General features: G+C 40.2%; 2 protein-coding genes across 2 annotated transcripts; one reads left to right on the forward strand and one right to left on the reverse strand.

Annotated features, from left to right (window-relative positions):
* Nucleotides 1-1585: 1585 nt before the first annotated feature.
* On the forward strand, nt 1586-4059 carry LOC310932531 (perforin-1-like; the record flags this gene model as incomplete). The annotated part of the gene is made up of 4 exons (XM_083895857.1): nt 1586-2109; nt 2211-2352; nt 2441-2655; nt 3204-4059. The coding sequence occupies 4 exons, from the start codon at nt 1586-1588 to the stop codon at nt 4057-4059; spliced, it is 1737 nt and encodes a 578-aa protein (XP_083751983.1).
* Nucleotides 4060-5087: 1028 nt separating this feature from the next.
* LOC310932532 (uncharacterized protein) lies at nt 5088-21627 on the reverse strand (the record flags this gene model as incomplete). The annotated part of the gene is made up of 25 exons (XM_083895858.1): nt 5088-5131; nt 5463-5558; nt 5845-5883; nt 6526-6558; nt 7545-7619; nt 8869-8925; nt 9381-9425; nt 9752-9811; nt 9913-9948; nt 10840-10869; nt 11122-11166; nt 12467-12523; nt 12658-12705; nt 12801-12863; nt 14033-14812; nt 15670-15720; nt 16584-16628; nt 17266-17295; nt 18144-18227; nt 18349-18423; nt 19957-19989; nt 20085-20144; nt 20248-20274; nt 20387-20434; nt 21561-21627. 25 exons carry the CDS (start codon nt 21625-21627, stop codon nt 5088-5090), a joined length of 2028 nt encoding a protein of 675 aa, XP_083751984.1.
* Between the last annotated feature and the right edge of the window lie 1991 nt (nt 21628-23618).

Here is a 23618-nt window from a genome sequence, read left to right on the forward strand (position 1 = left end):
TTGGCTCATATTTATAAAACGAAAATAGAAGAAAAACTGTCTATTTTCTGCACTTTTGCACAATTATCGCGACTATCATTTAAAAAAGAAAATGTTACATGAAATGAATTGATAGAACTTTGACTGAACAACACATAATATATGCATTTCATAAAGATGTGACCTAAAGCCTAATGAAGACGTGAACTATAGCCTCACCACCCCAAGGATGTCCAGTAGGTGCTATAGTTGATCAGTATTGTGCTGCTTCTGTTCTCATCCTATTTGGCCGCAGTTCATCACCACTTCAGAGAAATGATAGGTTTGTGGTGTTTGCTTCTTTACTGACTGGAAAGTAAACCTCACTCTAATGATGTCACTATCTGTTTGAGTCTGAGTCCTCCTCCTCATCAGCACTGGATCTATGAGACACAGAAAAAACTGTCAAACCACAGTTTTTTCCCCCCTCTCGTCTCATGTCGACCACTGTCACCTCACCCCCTCACCATGTTTAGCTCTGCCTTTATAAGCTTTAACGCACAAAGGGCTCGCATTCACACTCACAGGCAGGTTCACATGTGCAGCATTAAGAGGTGAGATGAAACTTAAGTCTTATTACATTACTTTTTTACTCAGTTGTTATCGTGTGCCATTTCTCTTGCAGTAAGCAATATTGTCTTTAAAACATTTGTTGCTGCCAAAGTGTCGTGGAGAGATTGGTGCAATCGACTAAAAAGCAGTGAGAGGAAGAAGTCAAAGGCTCCAAAATCACGACAGGATACATTGAGTATATAGTTGTGTGTGTTAACTGATTCATTCTAGTATAAACCGGACTGAAGAGCTGTACATTTGAACTGCACGGTCAACTTTTCCTCTCACTTCAGTCAAATTAAGACTGTTAGTTTTATATTTTCGAAACCTTTCTCCAAACTATCTTCTATCAAGTCTCATTTTTTAGGGCAGCAAAGAAACTATCTCAAGAACATGTATAACTATTCACTCTCTTCGTGGTTCCACTGAGTCATTGATGACTAATTGAATCAAACAGATCCTGATAATTTTGACAAACTTTAAGGTAGACTGACATATGACATCCATGTCAAAAAAGACATGTAATGGAACCTGACGGGCTGAGAATATTAAGATTATGTCTAATTCTTATTTAGATTATGGGGTTTGCCCTTTTTTTTCAGTGTTTCTCACTATAATCTAAATTATAAATCTAAAAACTATAGTCTAAATGTATCTTTGGCACATTTCGAAAAACAACCAAAGTTGTTCTGTACATCGCATCAATACATAAAACAGACAGGATATGAAAATACTATGCGTGCGAAAGCCTAACTGCGTAGCAAATGTGTTAAACGCATTTCCTTCCTCATGGGAGATTTGTAAATCAACATTGTAAAATCAATGTTTAATCAAATACACTGATCTATGAGTATTGTGCAGATAAGACTCAATGGCACTGGAGAACAAGATTTAAATCACAGTTTTGCAATTGGTGTGAAGTGAGAAGTCAACGTGTAGAGTGAGTGAACAATTTTTTTTTTTTTGCCCCAGGTAAAAAAAAAACAAAAAAACATCCGTCAGCCAACTTTGCAGCATGTTCTTGTTGAACATTTGCATCTACGTCGGCCTCATTCTGTCCGTCTGTCAGTTTGCACATCAGTCGTGCACTGATGGGACACCCCAGCAGTGCAAAGATGCAGAAATGGCTCCAGGTACCAATCTGGCCGGGGAGGGCTTTGACATCACCAGCATGGAACGCAAGGGAGCTTATGTGCTCGACATGAATCTGTGGCAACGCAAGGACAAAAAATGCCTCCTGTGCACCAATCCCTATGTGGAGAACAAACAGCAAAAGCTCCCCTTGTCCGTGGCTGACTGGAGGTCGAAACAGTCATGCAGCATGAAAGTGTCCAGTAAACTCCACAGGTCCAGTGAGTCTCTGGTCAGCTCCGTCGCCTCCTCAATTGAAAACGACTGGAAGGTCGGTCTCGACTTTGGAATGAGAGCCTCACTGATGTTGGCTGGCACTCACTCTAAACTGGCTGATTATTCTTCGGCTAAAAGCAAGAATGACAAGTTCAGCTTCACGAGCCAAAGCGTCTTCTGTGAGTACTACAGGTAAGAAGCTCAGAGTAAACGTCTCCCAACACACTCATGTACAGCTTGGAAAATGCATGTAATACATTGTTTTCTACTGTGTCTTTCCCTCTGGCGTGCAGTTACAGAGTATCCACAGATCGCGCCAAACTGCACAGAGACTTTAGAAAAGCTGTGGAAAATCTCCCTAAATCTTACAGCCCAGAAACTAAAGAAAGATATTACCGCCTGATCAACAACTTTGGAACCCATTTCATCACGAAGGTGAATGAAAACAGAACGCTTGTTATTTCTTTGTTTTCTTTTTGAGAAATTGGCAAATTATAATGACTCACATTTTGTGTCATTCCAGGTGAAGTTGGGTGGAATAGTTCAGTCTGTGACCAGCATCAAGCAGTGCCAGGCAAGCCTGCAGGGCCTCTCTGTAGAGGAGGTGCAGATGTGCCTGGAAGCGGAAGCGTCCGGCAGCGCAGGGATGGTCACGGCGTCAGCTCAAATTAAACACTGCAAGAAGGACATTGAAAAGACGGAGAGCAAGTCATCGTTCTCTGATCTCTTCAGTGACAGGTATTTGCTTCAGGCAGGGGCCTTTTCTTGTGCTGCCCAAAACAGATGTGCTTTTCGTGTTTCGCGGCAAAAGTTTACGATGGAAGATAAACCTGGTACATAAACGCATGTCACAGTCCTCTGGTTTGCTGGTTGAGGCCTCCCACAAAGTAAGAATATAGTGAATAGCCACCAGAGGGCAACTTCCCATGGGAAAAGTCCACTTATCACTTGATTTATGCAAGTTTTCGGGATTTTTAAGTCTTTTTAAACCGATGTACAGTTCGGCATTGTCTGGTTTGATTCCTGTGTCGGACGTCGCGCTCATGACTCGTCCAGTGACGACAATCTCTGACCAATCAGTGGCCGGCAGTCTGTTGATGTCCCATTTTAGTATCGGCTCAGCTCTCTTGGGAAAAGAAGCACCAGGTACTTTCCCTGCTAGAAAAAGGGAAAGAGTAGAGTTTTATAACTGTATTATTCTCACACATGCAGCCTTTTATTAGCCTTTTATAGTTTCAGCAGCAAAAAAGCCAAGTTTACTTAACTTTTGAAATGTTCCTCTGCAGGTTCACAGAGATAAAAGGAGGCCGCACTGAGTTTGATCTACTATTCTCTGCTGACAAAGATCCATCCGCCTATAAGGAATGGCTGAACACGATCCCACAGATTCCAGACATCCTTTCATATTCTCTGGACGCCCTCCACGAGTTACTGCCTCCTAAGTCACCTGAGCATAAAAACCTTAAAAAAGCGATTAGCCATTACATCCTGGAAAGAGGCCTGTTGAGAAACTGCAGTAGCCCCTGTAAGGACGGCAGAAAGAGTGATTCAAGAGATCCTTGTGTCTGCCAATGTCACAATAACCCTGAGGTAACCTCAGACTGCTGCCCGAGCCGCAAAGGCATGGCACGAGTCATCATCACCGTACAACGGGCGACTGATCTTTGGGGTGACCACTTCTCAGCCACAGATGGTTACGTGAAGGTGTTCTTCAACGGTAAGATGGTCCAGGAGTCTCGTGTTATAAACAACAACAACAACCCACACTGGAACACGGTGGTCGACATGCGCGCTCAGGACTTGTCCTCAGGTCAAAAAGTGAGATTCGAAGTGTGGGATGACGACCACAAATGGGACGACCTGCTGGGAAACTGTGAGCAGGATCTGACTCCTGGAGTCAAGGAGGACGTGTGCGCTCTGCAGCACGGCCGGTTCTTCTACAAAGTGGAGATGACGTGCGCTCCAAGTCTGACAGGAAATTCATGCATGGAGTATAAACCTTCGCCGATGAGTCAAAGTCTGAGTAAGCTGTACGTGTCCCGTCACGCTCACCGTATTCCAAAGGACATCCTGTTAGAGATGGGTGTGTTTGTGGATGCGCCGAGTTCTCAGAGAAACCAGAGTGTTGCAGTGGACAATTAACAGTGTATAACGAATTATAACATGCATATCAGTTATGGAGTTATGTTTGGTAGATACTGTTATTGTTTTTTTGGTTTGTTTTTTCGCTTTAAAGTTCTAATTGGTCTCCAATTTGAAATGTATGTATTCTTTCTTATTTGTGTTTGGTAGAAAGCGCAAAAACTCTCCTTGTGAAACCCTGAGATTCACAGTGTGATGACACTGTGACAGTTTTTACAACCAGGGGTTTACTGACATCACCTGCTGTCAATCTTACTGGTGTCCACTCAAATGTGATGCGTGTCTTTATCTCCACTTAGAAGACACTTTCTTCTAAGTGGGGAAAAAGACGCGCATTATTGACAAAACTGGCATCGTGTTCTATTGAGGGAGGCTTGAAAATAGTGAGGGAGATCATTAACTCCTCAGGAAAATATCTACTGACAGTGAGCAGGCTCGATGTCCTGCAGACTTCTATTCAAATTGAGTTCCTGGTGACCATAACCATTACTTCCAACCTACTTTCTAGGCTTCATTTCTGAGACGGCGTTGTATAAATGTCATGGTGGACGATGCATCTGTGTTTCAATCATGCACTGCCCATTTTCTGGTCCTTCCTTCGCAGGAGAGCAAAGCATGAACAGTGAACCGTCTTTAAGATCTTGCACTTGTTGATATTATACTATACTATATGTATACAGTTTATAACACGTGACATTATTTTCAGCGTGACGTTTGTATTAATCACAATTAAAGCAAAAATATCTGTCTGCAGTTTCATTTGATGTCATTTACTTTTGGTTTTGGTGATCGCTTTGTCTTTGTCTCTTTGTCATTGCCCAACACACGAAAAGGAAGTGGTGAAACTTCCTGTGTGCTGTGCGATATTAACGAGAACAACACCATGGTTAAAACACGCTTAAACTCAGAGGCTTCGATTCAGAATCACTTGACATATAATTTATTGGATTAAAAGAGAAAACAGTTCATTTTAACATTAATTGTATAACATTGGCACAAGTTACTTGCACTTTTTATATGTTTATTGTTCACCACTGATTTTTCTTCCAGCACTGATGCTGCCGTTTCTGGACTGAAAAAAACGCAATGTTCATTTATAGAGAGAGTGAGAGACAAAAAAAATAAAAAGCTGACGGAAAAAAAACCCAGGTAAAAATTGGGTGAAACACACAAAACACATTACAGTGAACACATCATGGAAACGATCCACTTCAGGAGGTTCAGGTCATGTGAATTAACCTGGTTGTAGAGGGGAGACAAAGGGGGGGAGGACACACAAAGACACACAGTCAGGAAAGGTTTGGTTGGCTGTGAAACCACTGAGTTTTGTTTTCTTCTGTTTTACATCAAAAGAGAAACATGGGGGAAGTGGACCTGAATGTAAAACAGTTCTTCACTCTCACCTTTGTATCCATTTCCAAGGGGACCGTTCATGCCGCCATATTTTCCAGCCTGCTCTCCTGTGAAAGAGCACATCCAAATGTGTTTCAATAACGTGCCTGTTTTATGTTAAGTGGGAGAAGTTCATAACGCACGCAGCTGTCGTTTTTATGTGCAAGCAATGTGTAAAAAAAGTGGCCAACGGTCATCGTCCAAAAATAGTTTTGCTTCATTTTCTTTTACTTCAAACAAAACTATATTTACATGCACACAAAACCATACAATAAACAGAAATGAATGCTACAGTAGCACAGGTGCAGCGACTGTGTGTCATCACGATTATCACGACAGAGAGGCAGCAACTGCAACGTAAGTGGAAGTTGTTTATGGGGTTTTCTTGCTTACCCAAAGCATCCTGAGTCACGCCCATCTGAGCACCATAACCTGACCAAACGCATGCAAAAGATAATATGTTAGAAACGATATCAAGACAGAATACTCTCAACAGCCACAAAACACGGCAAGATAAAAACTGAGCATCGGAATGAGGAAGAAAAGAGGGTGTCTTTTGGCTATTGGTGTCTCAGTCTTTCAGAACTGTTGATCTACTGGGATTTTGGCTACACAACCGTCACGTTTACAGAGAATGGTCAGAATAAGAAAAAAGAAGCAAGAGAAGAATGACCAAACTGGTACGAATTGACAGAAAGGCAACAGTAATTCAAATAACCACTTCTTATGCATGAGACATCGACCTAACAGCAGCAGAAAACCACACCAGGTGCAACGTCTGACACTTAATCACGTGTTGTTTACAAAATAAAGTAGTTGGTGTGTGCATATTTATAAAAAACAGCTATAGATGCAGCATTCATGGAGTTTTATTGTGTGTTTGTGTGGGTTTTATGCTGTGGAAACATTCATCTATGTACACAGGAACAAAAAAACAAGTAGTTATACTGTAAAATATTACATTTCATTGTAAAGACATGTTTTATGGTTAAGGTCAGAGTTAAAGGTATAAGGGTTAGGTAAGTAATAGTTAAGTAAAGTTAGGGTTACGGTTAGACCAAGTAAATATTTCACCTGTTTGCTGATTTCCAAATCCAGCACCAGCTTCTGAAACAACACAAATGATTGGACTTAACAACAATGAAGACTCTGAAAATCTAAATATGACATAAATGCTTCACTAAGCACCGGCTGCAGAGAGACACGCAACACCGACGTCCTGTGACCAGAAAAGGAGTGAGGGAAGCACATTTCAGATGTATGACGCAGTATTAGGCCCAAACTGAAGACTTTTTTCTTTTCTTTTTTTCAATCTTTCAAGAAGAAAGTCGACATATTATGAGAATAAAGTCGTGTTTATTTGTCAAGCTTAATCTGAAATGATCAGCTGCTGTCGTTCGGTGGTGATGGGGTGGTGATGCAGAATGAGACTTTATTCTGTTACAAGTCAAGTGTCAATTCCGAGCGCTGCATCTTACTTTTAAGTCATTTTAAAGGCTACCTGCTCCTCCTCCTATACATCACCTTATGCCCTTGTTTGACCTTCAGGGGCACCTCAAAGGACAAATGCTTAACCTCTGCATACACTATGGTCAACCGAAGATACAGAAGGCAATGCTTCAGATAAAGCCCTCAGCTTCCATAAACATAATTATTGGGCATTGTGTATCTAGTTACAATATATATATATATATATATATATATATATATACATATATATGGACACAAACTTATAGTAAATCATAAACATATTTGCTGTGTTAATGTCTGTATCTAAGACACTTCCCTACAACACCTGTGTTATACTTAATCTATTGCAACATTATCATTTGCATCAGGACTTAATAATAAATATTTATGATTTTTTCTCTCTTCAGTTAGGCCCTCATACTCTTTATTTGAAAAAACCTCAAGGCTTTGATATCACATTCTCATGAAAACCAGTGGTCATTTTAGCCTCTTCAGGTCTCAGCTGTCAAACAGCGAGTTCACACTTCACTGGGTGACATTAAAAGTGAACAACACCCTGAAGAAAGTCTCTTCTTCCACCACACACTTTTTCACACTTCATCGCTCACACGCTCATTTCTCACCATATTTGCTGGAGGCTTTGGCACCTTCAGCAGTCAGGCTGAGCGGCTGAGCAGCGTACGGATAGCCCCCTTCACCTGGGAGACAAACATGTCCGTTAAACACTCGGCTTGTGGTAACTGACATGTTGCGTAAGTGTGATGCAGAAGAAGAAGAAGAAGAAAAAAGGAATGTTGTGAATTGTTTATAACTTGTTGTTCTTCTTTGATCGGGTGAAGGCCTGAGGCCATGATTTCATAATCTATGTATAACGTTGCGAGTCGTTTGATACCTTGTGCCCTGACTACGCCAACAAACGCATGCACGAAAAAGTTTTCTAAAAAAAAAAAAAAAAGGAGAATCAGTTTTTCTCTGTGAACCGGGACGATGCAATGTTGCCATGGTTACCAGCAAGGAAGTATTCAATAGCCTCTCATCCATCCATTGTTAAACACATCATCCTCCACGTGCTTTGAGAGTTGCCCTTGTTTCTGTCCAGGTTATGAACCCGGGTGGTTTTGCTGCAAGACAACAATGCTAACCACTTCACCAATGTGTGGTCATTACATTGTGGGAAAAATTATTATTTTTGTAGGGAGGATATCTGTGTGGTAATTATTTAATCATAGCCAGCACGAGGGTTAGCTTAGCATAGCTTAGCATCTGTTAGGAGTTTAGGTATAGGCAACTGGAGCTGCTTTAGTTAGCTTCGCTTAATAAAATCAATGGAAACTGTGAGAAAACGTGAGAAACACTCATTTAAATAAGTTCACACTTACGCCACACATGACATTTCACACGCTGATACGTGATAAAAGTCACAAAGTCATGCGGATGCGGAGGCAGATTGCTCTGCGTAGTAAGCCAATCAGGAATAAGCCAATCAGGAAGCTGCATCTTCAGTTGCTGTGGTGGAACTTCTTTTTATTGCTGAAGATGGTAAATGGCGCATTTTTCTGTCGCTCATAACCGCACAGCCGTGTGTCGGAATCAAACCCACAACCTTCCAGTTGAAAGATGACCCACTATACACTCTTAGAAATAAAAGTGCTAAGTAGAACCATATAAGGTTCCACCAAGAACCCTTTTAAAACCCTTTATTCAGGAAAGGGGTTTTAAAGGGTTCTCTGGATCAAAATGGTTCTCACCAAGAACCCTTGAAAAACCCTTTCTTCGGGAAAGGATTTTTCAGAAGCAAATGGTTCCAGGTACAACTTCAGCCCTTGTAGAAGAACCCTTTTGGAACCCTTATTTCTAAGAGTGTACCACTGAGCTACCGTCGCCCCCAAGATGTAACATAAATGTACTCGATTATACAATGAATTTCCCAACACGTGCTGTTCTTACCTTCCAGTCCAGTCGGAATCACTGGGGCATTACCATAAGGAACCTGAGCAGCGCCTCCTACAGAGAGACAGAAACAGATATTCAGGTGGTCAAACTGACTCATAACATTTCTCTCTTTTCACCCTTTCATCTGCACAAGCTTTGAACAAAGCTCTGAACTATGCTCCGGTCTGACTCATCATGCATGAAAGCCACTTTGAGTGAAGCCTGACTAACAGTGTGTCAGACATGGACGCTGTGCTCACCGTATTTGCCCACAGTTGAATCCAGTCCTGTGCCTAGTGCTCCTGGAAGAAGACAAGAGAGTCACAGATTCAGATTGAAATAATGTTGACATATAATAGAATAACTTTTATTCTTTTTCTGCAGATCTTGCAGCACTGTGTGCTGGAAAGAGCACAGTTGTGAGTTCATATTATTTTTATACAAAACCTTTAAATGAATGAAGCATATGCTGGTTTATTTACTTCAGTGTGTGGCATCAGGATGGATATACAGTGTTTAACTCTTACCGTATCCTCCCTGGACCTGTCCACCATAGCCTCCTGTACTGAGGGCTGAAAAAATCAACAAACATGTTACAAACTCTTACTTCTTTAAACAATTCACATGAAACTGGTGAGAGCGAGAGCAAGGAGAAGCATCTACAGGAGCAGGAAATCAGATTAATCAGGTTTAAAGTGGTCAGCTTTGGTAAATAAGAGACAATAGCTACACCCAGTGTTCAGCAGAGGAGCTGTTGTTCTACTCATAGTCTCTTATTATTATTATTATTATTATTGTATTATTGTATTATTTTCAGCTCTAGTAGGTTAAGCATCTACGGGTTAATGCTATCACCTGTTATAGCCTCCGACTGGTTAGAACTGGTTTTAACAGTTACCTTTACGCTTCCCTGCTTTGTTCTCGGCAACATCAGCTAACTCTGCAGGGTAACCGAGCCCTGAAACATAGTTCTAAATTAGCACTATATGATGATGTTTGTGAGTCTTCAACTGTCAAAGCAGACTTCAGTCTCGCCTTTCCTGCACATTCAGCACTCACCGGCTCCATAACCGTCGCTGAATCCATTCCCGTAGCCTGTTCAGAGAAAAGGGATGAATGTAAAAATCAGATTTAAAGGTGCATTATGTAATAAATCTAAAGCAACTGGCCCTTAAATCCTCCTAATATGTCACAGAGACTCAGGAATAATGTTCATGTAACATACTGAGCTCACAGATAACAACAGTACAGCCAAAATATTTGCATTAAAAAATATATTTTGCAGACTGTAAATTATGTTTATGTTTTGAAATCATGTTTTGGCATGTGGCGCCACCTAACGCCGTCTACCAATCATTGCAGTCAGTAGAGTCTCAGCTGCCGAGCAACCACGGGTTGCCAGTTACATCAAAAAACAAAACCTAAAAGACCTCTGTATTTTGAATTTGAATGTAGTAACCGTTTTTGGCCACATTCTTACACCTTTAATGCATATATATAAACCTTAAGGGGCTATAAATATAATAAGGCATAACATTTACACATGACATTATATGTCATCAGAGATTAAGGAAACATAAAACTGGCATTACTGATAACAATAGTGCCAGCTTAAATTCCCATGTGTGTACTTTTTCTCACATTCATTCTCTCCTCCTCTCCCTCTTTCACTTTGTTGGTGGATATTTAATGCATATAAAGTTGTTTCAGTCCTTAATTGTCACCCTATTATCTCCTCTCATCACATGATCATTCTCCACTGCTGCTCCAAAGCAGACACATTTTCAATCTCCGCCTGCTGCTGACACACTAAAATGATCCAAATAGGTTCAATAATGTCAGAAACAGTGTAACGCTGGGTACAAGTGCAGCTTTTCATTGATATATTTTTGCAAATTTGGCAACCACACACGTGTAGTGTTTTGAATTGCCTTTGCAGTGAGCGTTTTTTAAAGGAGACCTTAAAGGGGAACATATGACCAGTACCTGCAGCCAAAGCTTTTGCCGCATCTCCACCTGCAGAGAGAACCAGACCAAAGACAGCTCTTTAACGGTCTGCCTGAGGTGAACATCACCGTTCTACTAAGTGACGGCGATGTTTCCCTGATTCCCTCTGACACCAAAGATAATTAACAATGATCTCAAATAATTCACATTTCACAGGTTAATTGTTTGCTTTAGCCTCAGTGTTGCCGTACGTGCGTACAGTGAGTGCACACTTTGACTGGGAGCATTTGAATTTCTCAGTACTGGTGAGTTGCCACTTACCATAGCCGTTGCCAACAGCACCCAGGTACGCTCCCTCTCCATAACCTGTGATGAGATTTGATTAACAAAAAAGAAAATACCAGTATTTAGCCTGAGACAGCCATAAAACGCTTCAAAACAGCACTGCTTGAGGCTGTAGAAATTATGCAATAGACTTGTGGTGCTATCATGCTTATCATTATTTTAGTATTTTAGTATGAGTATAGGGTGCATGTAATATGTGTAAAGTATATATTCTGTTAATTTTGGGTGTCATATGTTGGCATGTGTTGCTTTTATTGTATCTGTGAAGGTGTTATTATGTACAAATCAAGTCCAAGACAAAAATCCCCATACAGAAAATGAAAGTATAAAGTATCTTATTGTCTACTACTACTACTACTATATATACTAATAATACTAACAACAACAGGGAGAAAAGGGAGAAAGTCAGATTCACTGAATTTTGGCGGTGACTAATATAATATATGAGTAATTTTTTCCTCTTCTGCATTTCAGTGGGAATTAGTTACCAGAGGGAAAGAACATATTTAATAAAACCGTTACTTGACCTTCAAAGCAAAGTCCAAATGAACAATCACTGCTATTTTTAGTATTAATTTTTGTATTAATTAGTCTTAACTTCCACACATATTGAAGGTTTATATGACTATCATATCTTTGTCAGGTCTTCTGTGCAGGATATCTATCTAAAGAGCAAGTTGCTTCTGTGTGTCTGTGGCATATCTCGCTGACCGTAAGTCAGATCGCCCTAAGGCTTTGGATATGGGTTGAGCATGGCCCGATGGTGTGCATCCTTGATTTTCACATTTTTTGGAGGAATTTGAATTTTCGCTGATTTATCACGCTACACCAGGCAGGCAGCGGCTCATCAGCAGCAGCTGTGCTGTCTGGAGCGGTGGGTGAGACATTTTCAAACGGTTCACCGCAGAACATGGTGTTTTACTGAAACGACGAGGTGTCCATTCACCAATACACAAGCACATATTTATTTTTGCATTAACATGCTACTTCCTTGCGGCTAACTTGGCGAACCTGTTTCCAAAGGTAAGCTAGCGAGGCCACGATTAGCATTAGGGCTAACATAATGCAAACACTGTGCAACCTCATTAGGCACAACGCAAATGTTTTAATTTTCGATTAGCATTAGCGTAGCTAGCTCTGTTGTCACAGTCAGCCACGGCAGTTCCTTATCATAAATTACCATAACCGAAAAATCTTCTTCAGCTTATTGTGGCTGTGGCATGAAACTCCTAATCAAACTCCTGGCAATAACTCAAATAATCTGTACGGAAGAGGAAAGGATGCGAGTCGACAGATGAAAAAAAACTATCCCCAGCCTCACCGTTAAACTTGCCGGCAACACCGTGAGGATACCCACCTTGTCCAAGTGCGGCAGCAGCTGACATTTATTTTAGAGACAAGCAGGAAATGGAGCACCAAGGGCAAAAAAAGAGAAAAGAACGAGCACATTAATCCCTTAAATCACAACAAAAGAAATGGAGAGTAAAAAATGGAAAATGTATGTACTTGTACCTGCAAGTTTGCCAGCTGCACCGCCCAGGTAAGCTCCCTGTCCAAGACCTGTGGACAGAGCATTGGAAACATTCATCACCATCATCTCCATCTGCTTAAAAAGGGTCTGTTGGATTTTTGTGAGTTCATTGCACAACAGTTACCTGCTCCATAGCCCCCAGCACCAAGGCTGGCTCCCAGGTAGTTCCCTGCTCCTCCAGTGTAACCTGTGGAAAAAGTTAACACAAAATCACCAGGAATTTAACATGGACACAATGTCAAATAGTCTCATAAAACACCCATGATAAACATGTATGGGGAAAAGGTCAATATTTACACATTTACCTTTTTTTTGTTTTTACTTTTCTGTGCATCATTGTTGAGTGTTGTATAAATGACAATTATTCTAACATTATATGACGGCTATCACACAATAATCATTCTCCAGATTCAACAGAAACAATCCTATAAAGCTCTACTAGAACATCGAAGACCACAATCAGGTTAAAACCAGAACTGCTATCAACACACAACATGCAGTGTTTGACATGTGCTGTAGACAGTAGAGCAAAGAGCAGTGTCTTTCCTGGACTAAATCCTAAAAACACCAGATGTCATGGACCTTAGAGATAAAACAACCTTAAACACGCCTCATGTGGATCACTGGCAAAACTGACAGACACATAAAAAGACACCATATGTGAGGAAACCAAACCAATGAGGTACATTTGCTCCCAATTCGTCCAGACCATGAAATAAATACAAACGGTGAGTCCATTCTTAGCCATCACAAGTCACATGACACTCACTTTAAAGCATACATGTAAAAAAAAGCAACAATAAAAACGTGATTATCTTCTAGTAGTTGATTTACATTAAATAGAGGCCACGTTCTGCTTCTCTTTTATCAAATATCATTAAGCTCAGGTCTATAAAATATGCCATGGCACTACCAAGATGATTTAGTTATAATAAGGCCATCATTCATTTTGTTGGCATGAGGTTTGGAAGATACAGATAAAGCTAAGTCCAATCAGTCTCTGCACAGGTGGAATAACACAGGGAGGCTATCCAGGCAACAGGTGTTCCGTATGTTTTGTTAAATTTCCACCTTATTTTCTTAAAAAACAAAGCAAATGATTTGACTTGGTTTTCCAAGGCACATCTTTAGATACAAATCTGACCAAGATGGTGTCAGCCTACCAACTGTTGCAAATGCAGGATTAAGAAGAGCTTTACACAGTTCTAGATAACATAAACTAGTCGGCCAAAAACTATTAAACAACTCAGAAATACATGGATTAATTGTGCTGTTGGCGAATAAAGAAACTGAGGAGGTGAGAGGAGAAGCTCTTACGTGTTGCCTGGTTATTCCTCCTAGTTTGCCTTGGGATACCGAGAGCTTTTGGCTCTTTGCCCCCATGTTCAACTCCATAAAGATGCTTTGCTTCACCAGTAAAGCCTTTAGACTCCTGCCCTTCCACTGAGTCGATGCCAAAGCCTTGGCTTCCACCTGCAGGTGGCACTATGAGTCCTACTCTTCCTTGAAGATTGAGAGAACCACGACTGCCACTTTCTATAGCGACACGTCCATGGATTTTAAGTCCATCTGTGCCTTCAGTCACCAGCCCAAGGTCTTTGACACCCTGCTTGTAAGATAAATGGTCTCGGGGTCCCTGAGTTTGCGAAAAAGGCGATGGATAGAATTTCTCTTTTTGTGCTTTTGGCGCTGCATGGCCAAGATGCTCACTGTTTGTCCCAGGTTGAAGCTGAGGCACTAAGCTTTGAGCATTTTCTGATCCCATACGCTCACGGTGATTGATTTCCCTCATGGATCCACAGTTTGGTGGCAGCTGCTGTCCAACTCCTCCGTGGTTTGTGGTGCTCTTTCTTTTCAAGATTGTGGGATCATGACTTCCTCCTCCTTGTGAAGCATAAAGACCCGGATTTTTACCAATACTTGATGATCTAAACATCTGATCAAGACCTTTGACCTCTCCTCCTTTCTGCAATTTGGCTGCAAAGGGACCAAGAATACCATCTACTCCAACTGGCATCTCAGGCACAAGACTTCTGTCTCTGTTTCCATACATGGGAACAAGAGCTCTGCTTTTTTTTCTCTTCGGATCTTGAGCATCTTGGCCCAGACCGGGCAGCTCAGGTCCTCCCAAATCTGCTGCAGACAAACCTGGCAGAGAAATATCATGTATTCATGACTTCTTCTTGGCTCAACAGCACACTGTGGAAACCAGTGGCAAAAACATGTTCTGTTTGGCAGCTCAATTCAAAGACTGCACTTTGAATTTAATGATGTGTGTATTTAAGCATCCAATGCCATACATCGCATCATCTTTGGAGTAATCAGTACTCAGATTTAAGACCAAATGGCTACAAAACCAAATCCATTATGGCCTGTGATTAGTGGACAGAAGAGGACAGAGTCATCATCACAGCGAAAGAGCAAGACGATGACACAAAACTGAAGCTTTGGAGGGACACGCGCTGTCCTTCTCACTGCATCGGTGCAACGAAATCAACATGAAACACACAACAACACAACATCAACATGTTGTGTTACAGCACAAGACAAAGCTTAGTAAAACACTGATGACTCCGACAGCGGCACACAGCAAATGTTTTTAAAGCCAAAAAAAACATTTGCTAACAACAGATAATTCAACTTTCACAGCAAATACTAACTTTTAACCAATTAACCAGTTAACCAACTACTGCGACACAAAACCAGAACTGTAACCAGAACAAGGTCATTTTCACAGTGCACAATATCCACCCCCCCAACACACACACACACACACACACAAATATAAATAAATCAGCAGGTGTGAGTGTTTTTCTGTTGAACGATAATCAAATAACTATGCAGAATTACTGGTTCTGCAAAAACATCTTAACGTCACTCATGCAACGTGCAACGACACGCGTGACTCTCACAGTCTCACAGAACACACAGAACAAAGACACACATGGACTAACAAACACAAACACCACAGGTGGACGTGGTCAAGGCTTTACCAGGTATAAGGTCCTCAGCCCTCTGTCCAGTGGGATAGCCAAGTCCAAGTCCTAATGGCAGCAGATAAGGGGGAGGGGGCTGTCACTGATGTCACTCAGAATAGAGACTGACACTATGGCCTGGTTAAAAAAATCTGTGCACATTAAAGGTCCTGCGTAGCATTTATTGAATACATTACCTTTTGAATAAGTGTATAAGCACTTTACCATAAAAAGGAGGCTATCATCTTGCCATACAGAGTATGTATTTGGCATTTTGAAAGGAACCCTTAAGATGAAAAATTATATTTTCGGTTCTGCAAAGGCCACTGTAGTTGGAAAGAGACAGGTGAACGTCTGTCTGTTACAATCTGCAGGACCCAAACATGTCAGTCATAAAACCAGAGATTGCTGCTATCATAAAGGAATGTGAGATTGTGTACTCATGCATGTAAGGCTAGAACGACTAGGGCTGAAACAATTACTTGTTTAATCGAATACGAATTGATTACTGAATTCATCGTCAAGTTTTCAGATTTTTTAGCTTCCGAAATGTGAATATTTACTGAGGTTTATTTGCTCCATATGACAAATAAATCATTAAAACTGAATCATTTTTGTTTGTTGACCAAATAAGACATTTGAGAAAATCAACATTTTGAGGTTTGGGAAACACAAAGGAAAATTTTTCAACATTTTATGGACTAAACGATTACGCAATTAATCGAGGAAATAATCGACAGATTAAACGATTATGAAAGTAATTGTTAGCTGCAGCACTAATGCAGACCCCTTTTAGGTAAGAACAGAAACACTAGTTTGTATATGTGCTCTCCACAGACGTGGAACCTTTAGCTGTCACTATTTCTTACACACTGGACCTTGGAATGGAATGGAATAAAGAGTCCCGACGTAAAACATGAGTCATCACCTACCTGGTCGAGCTCCAGGATAGCCCATTCCGGCAAGAGACCCGTATCCTGGCAAGGAAACAAAGAGTCAAGTCAAGTATAAAACATAAAATAATTTTTAAGAAAATACAGTAAAAAAGTAACATAATAGAATAGTAAAACGGTAAAAAAAAATGAATAGAAGTGTCTATGTTGATTATTCTTATCCTGAAGTGAAGGCCAAGGAGAAGAGGTGGGTCTTTAACAGTGATTTAAAATGTTCAATGGTGGCACAACACAGGTGTGATGTGCTCTCTTCTTTTTTCCTGTTAAAGGTCGAATGGCAGTGTTCTGGACCAGCTGGGGTCGACAGATGACAGATTATTACAATAATCCAGCCGAGATGTTCTAAAAGCGTGGATTAGTGTCTTTAAGACCTTGCGAGGGAGACAGGCCTTCAACTCACAAGTTTGACTTAACGACGGCCAAGGTTTTTTTTTGGTTGGTAGAGCAATATTTTTAAATCACAACAACACTAAATTACGAGTGGCCCTGTGTTTTTTCCGCTGCTACACCAGAACAATGTAATCTATGTGCTCAGACGCGACAATGACAAAGTGCTTCTTCGCTGGGATTCATCAAACAAACAAGCAGAGCCATTTCAGAGCCATGTGGGGAAAAAAAAAACTGTACAGAAAATCACGAGACAAACGGTGTCATTACTAACCTGGCAGATTACCAAGACCAGCACCATAGGCTGCAAAGTCAAAACACAGATTTGATGAACAGAGTTAATCAAGTACTTTACATGTTATAAGCAACTCTGGCGCCTGTATTCATCGCTGTATTCTCTATGAGTTTGCAGACACACCATCGCTCACTTTAAGAATGAAATTTCATCTGTATACGTTTGTCTACAAGGCCATTTTGGGTGAACTCATCTCATATAAATGAACTCCACTGATGCAGAACTCCAAAAGTCACCACCAGCGTGACAGCGTTTAAAGCTTCATCATGTACAGACATTCCCCTGAAAAATGTTAAATCTAAGTAAAACAGTGTTGTGCTAGAAAACTGCAGCTGTTTTAAATGAATTGTTGCTGTCTTGGCCAGGCCTTTCTCATCAAAGAGATTTATATCTATTAAATAAAGGTCAGGTAAAATAAAATCTGATATTTACAAATACTGTATCGCTGCTGCTGATACTCCTTAAGCATTTCTCGTATCATAAAGTGCTTTATATTGAAGTCTTTACTTAAAAATAATTACATTATGGCTTCCATGTAAATCAACTTCTCCTTATATATTATAGTGATGATGGATGGATGAGGACAGAACTATGTTTTCATGGTTTGTCACTACAATGAGCATGAGCATGTATTTATAAGATGATTTGATACAATACTCAGTATCAATATTAATAAAGCGATACTGGCTAAAATCACTTTAAGTAAAACTTAAATATTAAGTTACCACCTTACTGAGCACGGACTATATGCTGTAAAGAAAGATGTTGAATATACATGAGTAGATGACATCTTCTTTTATACATTAGCCTTGTTACCTAAGTTCTATGTGTAATTAAATAAACAAATACAAAAATACCACGTCTTGCACCCTGACCGTAGCCCAGTCCCAGTCCATTTGGAAGTCCAGTCCCCAGACCCATTCCTGTGCCCAGGCTGGCACCTGCAATTGTATCAATAGAACACGATATATGATTTATTTGATAAGACCTGTCAGTCACACTCTTCAACAGAAAGAAGCAGCAGAAGGTTAGAGAAGGTGTTGAGAGGTTATATTGATTTACCATAAGCTCCCTGGGTTCCATATCCACCTGGCTTCAGACCTGCTCTACCTCCCAATCCAAGAGACCTGTAACCTCCTGCACACGTGAGAGAAGCAAATCAGTGTTGTCGGTCATCAGTGATATGGACAGAGCTTTTCATCTCGAAGGATGGATTTAAAAAAAGTTTTTCTAGACCTCGACTTTATGTAGTTTTAAACATAGGTGCCTACTTTCTTGTTGAGATCGTACCTTGTATCTTGTGTTTAGTAGATTGTAATAAAAGCATTAATGAATGAATGAATAAATGGATACATGGACATCTTTCCTCCCTGACATATATGGATTATCCTGTGCAATAGCCAAAATTATTTATCAGCATTTATTTCTTACTGTCTGTAAACATGATAGTTATTTACGCATCTACCTGCAATGTGCAATATTTCTATACACATTTCTATATTTCTACACATATTTCACTGGATATAATGTCCTTAATATTTTCTGTATGTAATGCACATAGACCAGGGGTGTCAAACTCATTTTCACTGAGGCATCAGAATAAAGGTTACCCTCAAAGGGCCAGATGTAACTGTCATACAGAATAAATGTTACTAAATGTCACCAAATATAATGTAAAATAAAGGTAACTACTCCGTAACATATTGCTAAATAACTTTCTGTATTTATTAATTATTCAAGTTACAAATATGATGCATTATAGATATAACCACGTCCGCGATGGTGTTTCTTGACAAACAAACAGTTTTAAAAGTCTGTATCTGGTCAGGGCAAACCTGCTCACACACCTTCAGCATGAACTGCTTTAAAAACGCACGCTCAGAAAAACACTTTGAAGCATGGGCCATTTCTTCAGCCACAATAAAGCTAGCTTTCACTGCCACATGGTTTTTGGTTGTGGTTTTTGTGAACACATTCTGCTGCGATCACAGTCTCAATCTCAATTTCACTCGTCGCATGATGCATATACAATGATACACTACGTGTACATCTAGTGGCGGGATGCCGTCACTTTGCGGGTAACGCAATCACCATGCATTGTGGGAAATGTAGATTATGGTCAACGCATGCCTTAAAGCAGCATAGACCTATTTTAACACAGTTTTTTAAGACCAATCAATCACTCGTGGGCCACATAAAATGAAGTGGCGGGCCACATCTGGCCCCCGGGCCTTGAGTTGACAAAGACTTTAGTTTTACGTTTCTTTAACCCCTTGCTTGTTTTTGTGTCGTCTAATTTTGCTGTCTGCACATGTCCGTCTTAACTGGGTTTTTTTGCTGCTGTAAAGGAGTAAATTTCCACTTTGTGGGATAAATAAAGTTTATATTTTCTTAGATACATGATGACATTATCTTATCCTTTTAACTCAAAGTGAGATTTTTACTTCATAGACTTTGGAGACGATCCTTCCATGACATTTATGCCGAAATCATATCAATGCCTTTGTGCACACTCTAAACCTTTACTATGAGCTAAGATACTTCTTCAATACTTTTCTAGGTCTAGAAAACAGACTTTCAAGACCTGGTTAAATCTTGTTAAGGATGAAATATTTCTGTGAAAGCGCTTGTCAAACAGAGTAACTGTTTATTATAATGTGACTCACTCACCAACACCGAGCTGAGCTCCTGGGTAACGTCCAACTGGTGTAGAAGAAAAGAGAGAATAAAAAAACGGGTGACTTATCTGTAGTGAAAGTAAAAGAAGAGCATGCAGATTAAAGGAAAGTCAAACTTACGTCCAGTCTTCATTGCTTTGGTGCCATATCTGTTTCCCAGAGCTCCAAGGGCACCTGCAACTGAGATATAAGATATAAGTTTTATTTTATTCTGTTTAAAAATGGCAGCTTTTATTTCATTGTCATTTTTAATAGGTATTATTAAGAGACAAACACCACTGACCTCCAGGTTTTACTCCAACATTAACGCCTGGTGAAAAAAAACAAATGAAAATGAAATGAATCTGAAATCTCTTAAATAACATGGTCAAAAAGTTTCAAAAAGAAACTGAAGAAGTTGAAAGTGTGAAGGTGTGACGTACCTCTGGCTGGCATAACTCTTCCCCAGGACACACTCTGAGGTTTAACCCCTTAAAAAGGAAAAAAGAATAATATTAGTAACAATTAAAAATAAATATGTAATTAGTAGTAGTTGTTAAACAAATAGAGTCATAAGTGCACACAATACTGTTCATTTTAGGGTAAAAATGGAAAATAATGCACTGCATTATTGATATTTCCTTTCAAAATAAGTCATTATTATCAATATATCAAGTATGTCTTCCCTTACTAATTCTAATATTACTGAATGATTGTCCTTAAAACAAGGAGACTGTGTTTGATTTGTGCTGCGACTTAAAAAGAACGAGTTCATTTTCCTTTCATGTCTTTGACAGACGAAGGACAAGGATGACTTCAAACTTGTGAACGTTACAAATGTCACGACGGTGTTTCATGGCAGCAGGAGAACAGAGACGCAGAGACACACTGAGACCCTTTGATGGAAAGAGAGGATGAAAAGAGTGACGACGTCTGCGCCTCGGTTCTGCTCACATTCGCTCGTCACATTTTTTTTTCTTCTTCTTCTTCGCGTCTTGTGATTCAAAGGAATTAGATAATATGAACCGCAGAGACTTGGCGTGGGATCACTGACGCTGCAGCTCCAGCGACCGTCCATGCGCTTTCCAACTCCTCGATCTCAGAGACATGATATCTAACAAGTGAGTGAGAGTGACCCACTGAGGACACTGATCCATTATGAAATCATACTGAGAAGATATTCCCCAATTTGTCCTATAAATGGAGGAATTTGCTATGCAAAATATTACAAACATTAATACATGTAGATAGAAAAGAATGTGGACAAAGAACAGCACAGGTGTTCATGTGACAGTGAACCAGCATGCACCCTGAAACTGAGGAAGCTAAATGGTACTCAGCCATCGTTATTGTGATTAATTACACCCATGATTGTCAAAATTGTGTAGTATGAATATTGTTATAACGCTATGCTTAAAATAAGTGAAATTTGCAAAAAGTCAAAATGCAATTGCTTGATTATTCCCACAGCAACACTGTCATCTCTAACAGTTACACTATGTACATGTCGATTTTATATTTTGTACGATAAAAAAACGTCTGAAAGACAAAGACGAAACAGCTCCTAAAACTAAAACCGTCTTTTACTCGTGCACACCAGTCCTGCGTTTTTCTTACCGCCTTGCAGAGTTTGCTGAGCCAGCCAGAGAACCAGCGAAGTCTGGAGCAGAGCTCGAGCCAGCATGATGAGGAGGAGACGAGTTCCACACAACTGAGCAGCGCAGAGAGTAAAGATGAGAGCTGATGAGAGGACGAGGATTTAAGGTCCCACAGTCTCCTGGTGTCTTTTATATGATCTTCTCTCTGATTCACTCCCACTGACTGAGACGTCCTGCCCTCTGAACACACACACACACACACACACACACACAAATCCAACCTTGGCCCTAAATGAAACCAGTTCTTCTGAAATGAGGTTCTGCCTCATTAGGACCAGGTTTTGGTCTCCATGAGGACTACAAGTCCTGACAAGGTCAGTGTTTATGCCAGAAAAGGTCCTATAGAGGTTGTCTTGTCACAACGCTGACTTCCATTCATTTGAACAGCCTGATCAAAACATAATACTTTACCTAAACCATAACCAGTTAATGCCTAACCCTAACTTACACCTCAAGCCATATCTCATGCCTAACCCTAACCAGAGCCTTAAAAATGAGGCTCTTCAGTCTCCATGTGGACTAAGTTAAAGGAAAAAAGGTCAAGAAAATGTCCTTATGAGGTAAGAAAAATGAGTACAATAGATTTATATGTGTGTGTGTTTCTCAGAAAATAAGATATAAGATGTAATTCAGATGCTGGTTATATCATAATATTATGAAATTTTTTTCATAAATTCTGAAACAAATTAAATTTGAATAATTTAATCTTTAATCTAATCTTTCTTGAGCAGCTGTAACAAACACTCCCTGCCAACCTCATCCAAGTGAAGACAAAGATAACTACAAAAGCACTCGGAGAGCGCAGACCTCCGCCAAGGCAGCGCAGTTCCTACAAAATAGCGATGAAAATAGTGATAGCATCTACGGATCACGCCCAAAATTTAATCACATGTTCCTTACTGTTCCTCGTGACTTTTCGAGTTATGTTGCTAACAGGCAGACAGAGAGACAGACGTAGGGTGAATTCCAATTCCTTGCTTAACCCTCAATCTCAAAAATGTGCGCTCCCGCTAGTTACGTTGAGGGGAAAGTTTAAGGGCTGTATCGCCCTCAATATTGAGATTTTCCGAGACCACCCTTGGGAGCTAGGGCTACACAGAATGCATTGCATGTTTTGACAGAACAAAGATGTCGCCGAAAGCAGCGAAACGAGTACGCTACAAATTAAGTATTTTCTTTGTAAATAGTGATATAAAAAATATGAAAACCATTGTATTATCTTAATGTAGGCCCATATTATGGATTACTTACGTCGTTGTTGCGTAACATTTATTTTTTTTTTACGATATTTTGTCAATAGCCGGCCGGTGCGGACAAGCGATCGTTTGCTATTGTTTACTTTTCAATAAGCCGTGGTGTGTGGTAACTGTCAGCTGAATATGTCCGTGGTTGTGTTATTTGTATGAGTATCATCTTATAACTAACTGACAACCTAATAACTTGACTGACAAACTGATCGTAATAAATAATCGTGACGTAAATGTGTTCTTCTTCTTCTTCTTTTTTGGAGTTGACAAACTGGACGCAGCTTCCGCGTTATTCTGCCCCCCACAGTCTGAAGACGTATCTGCATTTAAGGGGTGTCCCATTTCTAAGTGACAAAATAACCCTCAACACTTGGTTTTGAGGGCCAGTTAAGATTAAGGGCTTAGCTTGAGGGTTAAGATAGGAATTGGAATTGGCCCAAACTCCAGCGAGAACATATACCTCCTTGGCGAAGGTCAAAAAGCTGTTCTGCCACTCGCTGCTCAGTCAACAGTTTAACAGAGGTCACAGTGAACATGAAACTTGTAGAAATAAATGTTAAATTGAACATTTGAAATGTACAAAGGTCATAAATGGTTGTGGTGAGGAAGTTCATGTCTGCAGCCCTCTGTTGTCTCTTTGTGAGGCCCTTTCCCACATTAACATGCTTTCTTTCAGTAAAACACACAAAAACATGCGTTTCCTCCATAATTACACACAAACACAGACACACGCAGCTGGAAATAAGCGATCCTTGAAAAGCCTCCCAGAC

This window comes from Microchirus variegatus (genome assembly GCF_963457635.1).
Source record: "Microchirus variegatus genome assembly, chromosome: 10".
NCBI lineage: Eukaryota > Metazoa > Chordata > Actinopteri > Pleuronectiformes > Soleidae > Microchirus > Microchirus variegatus.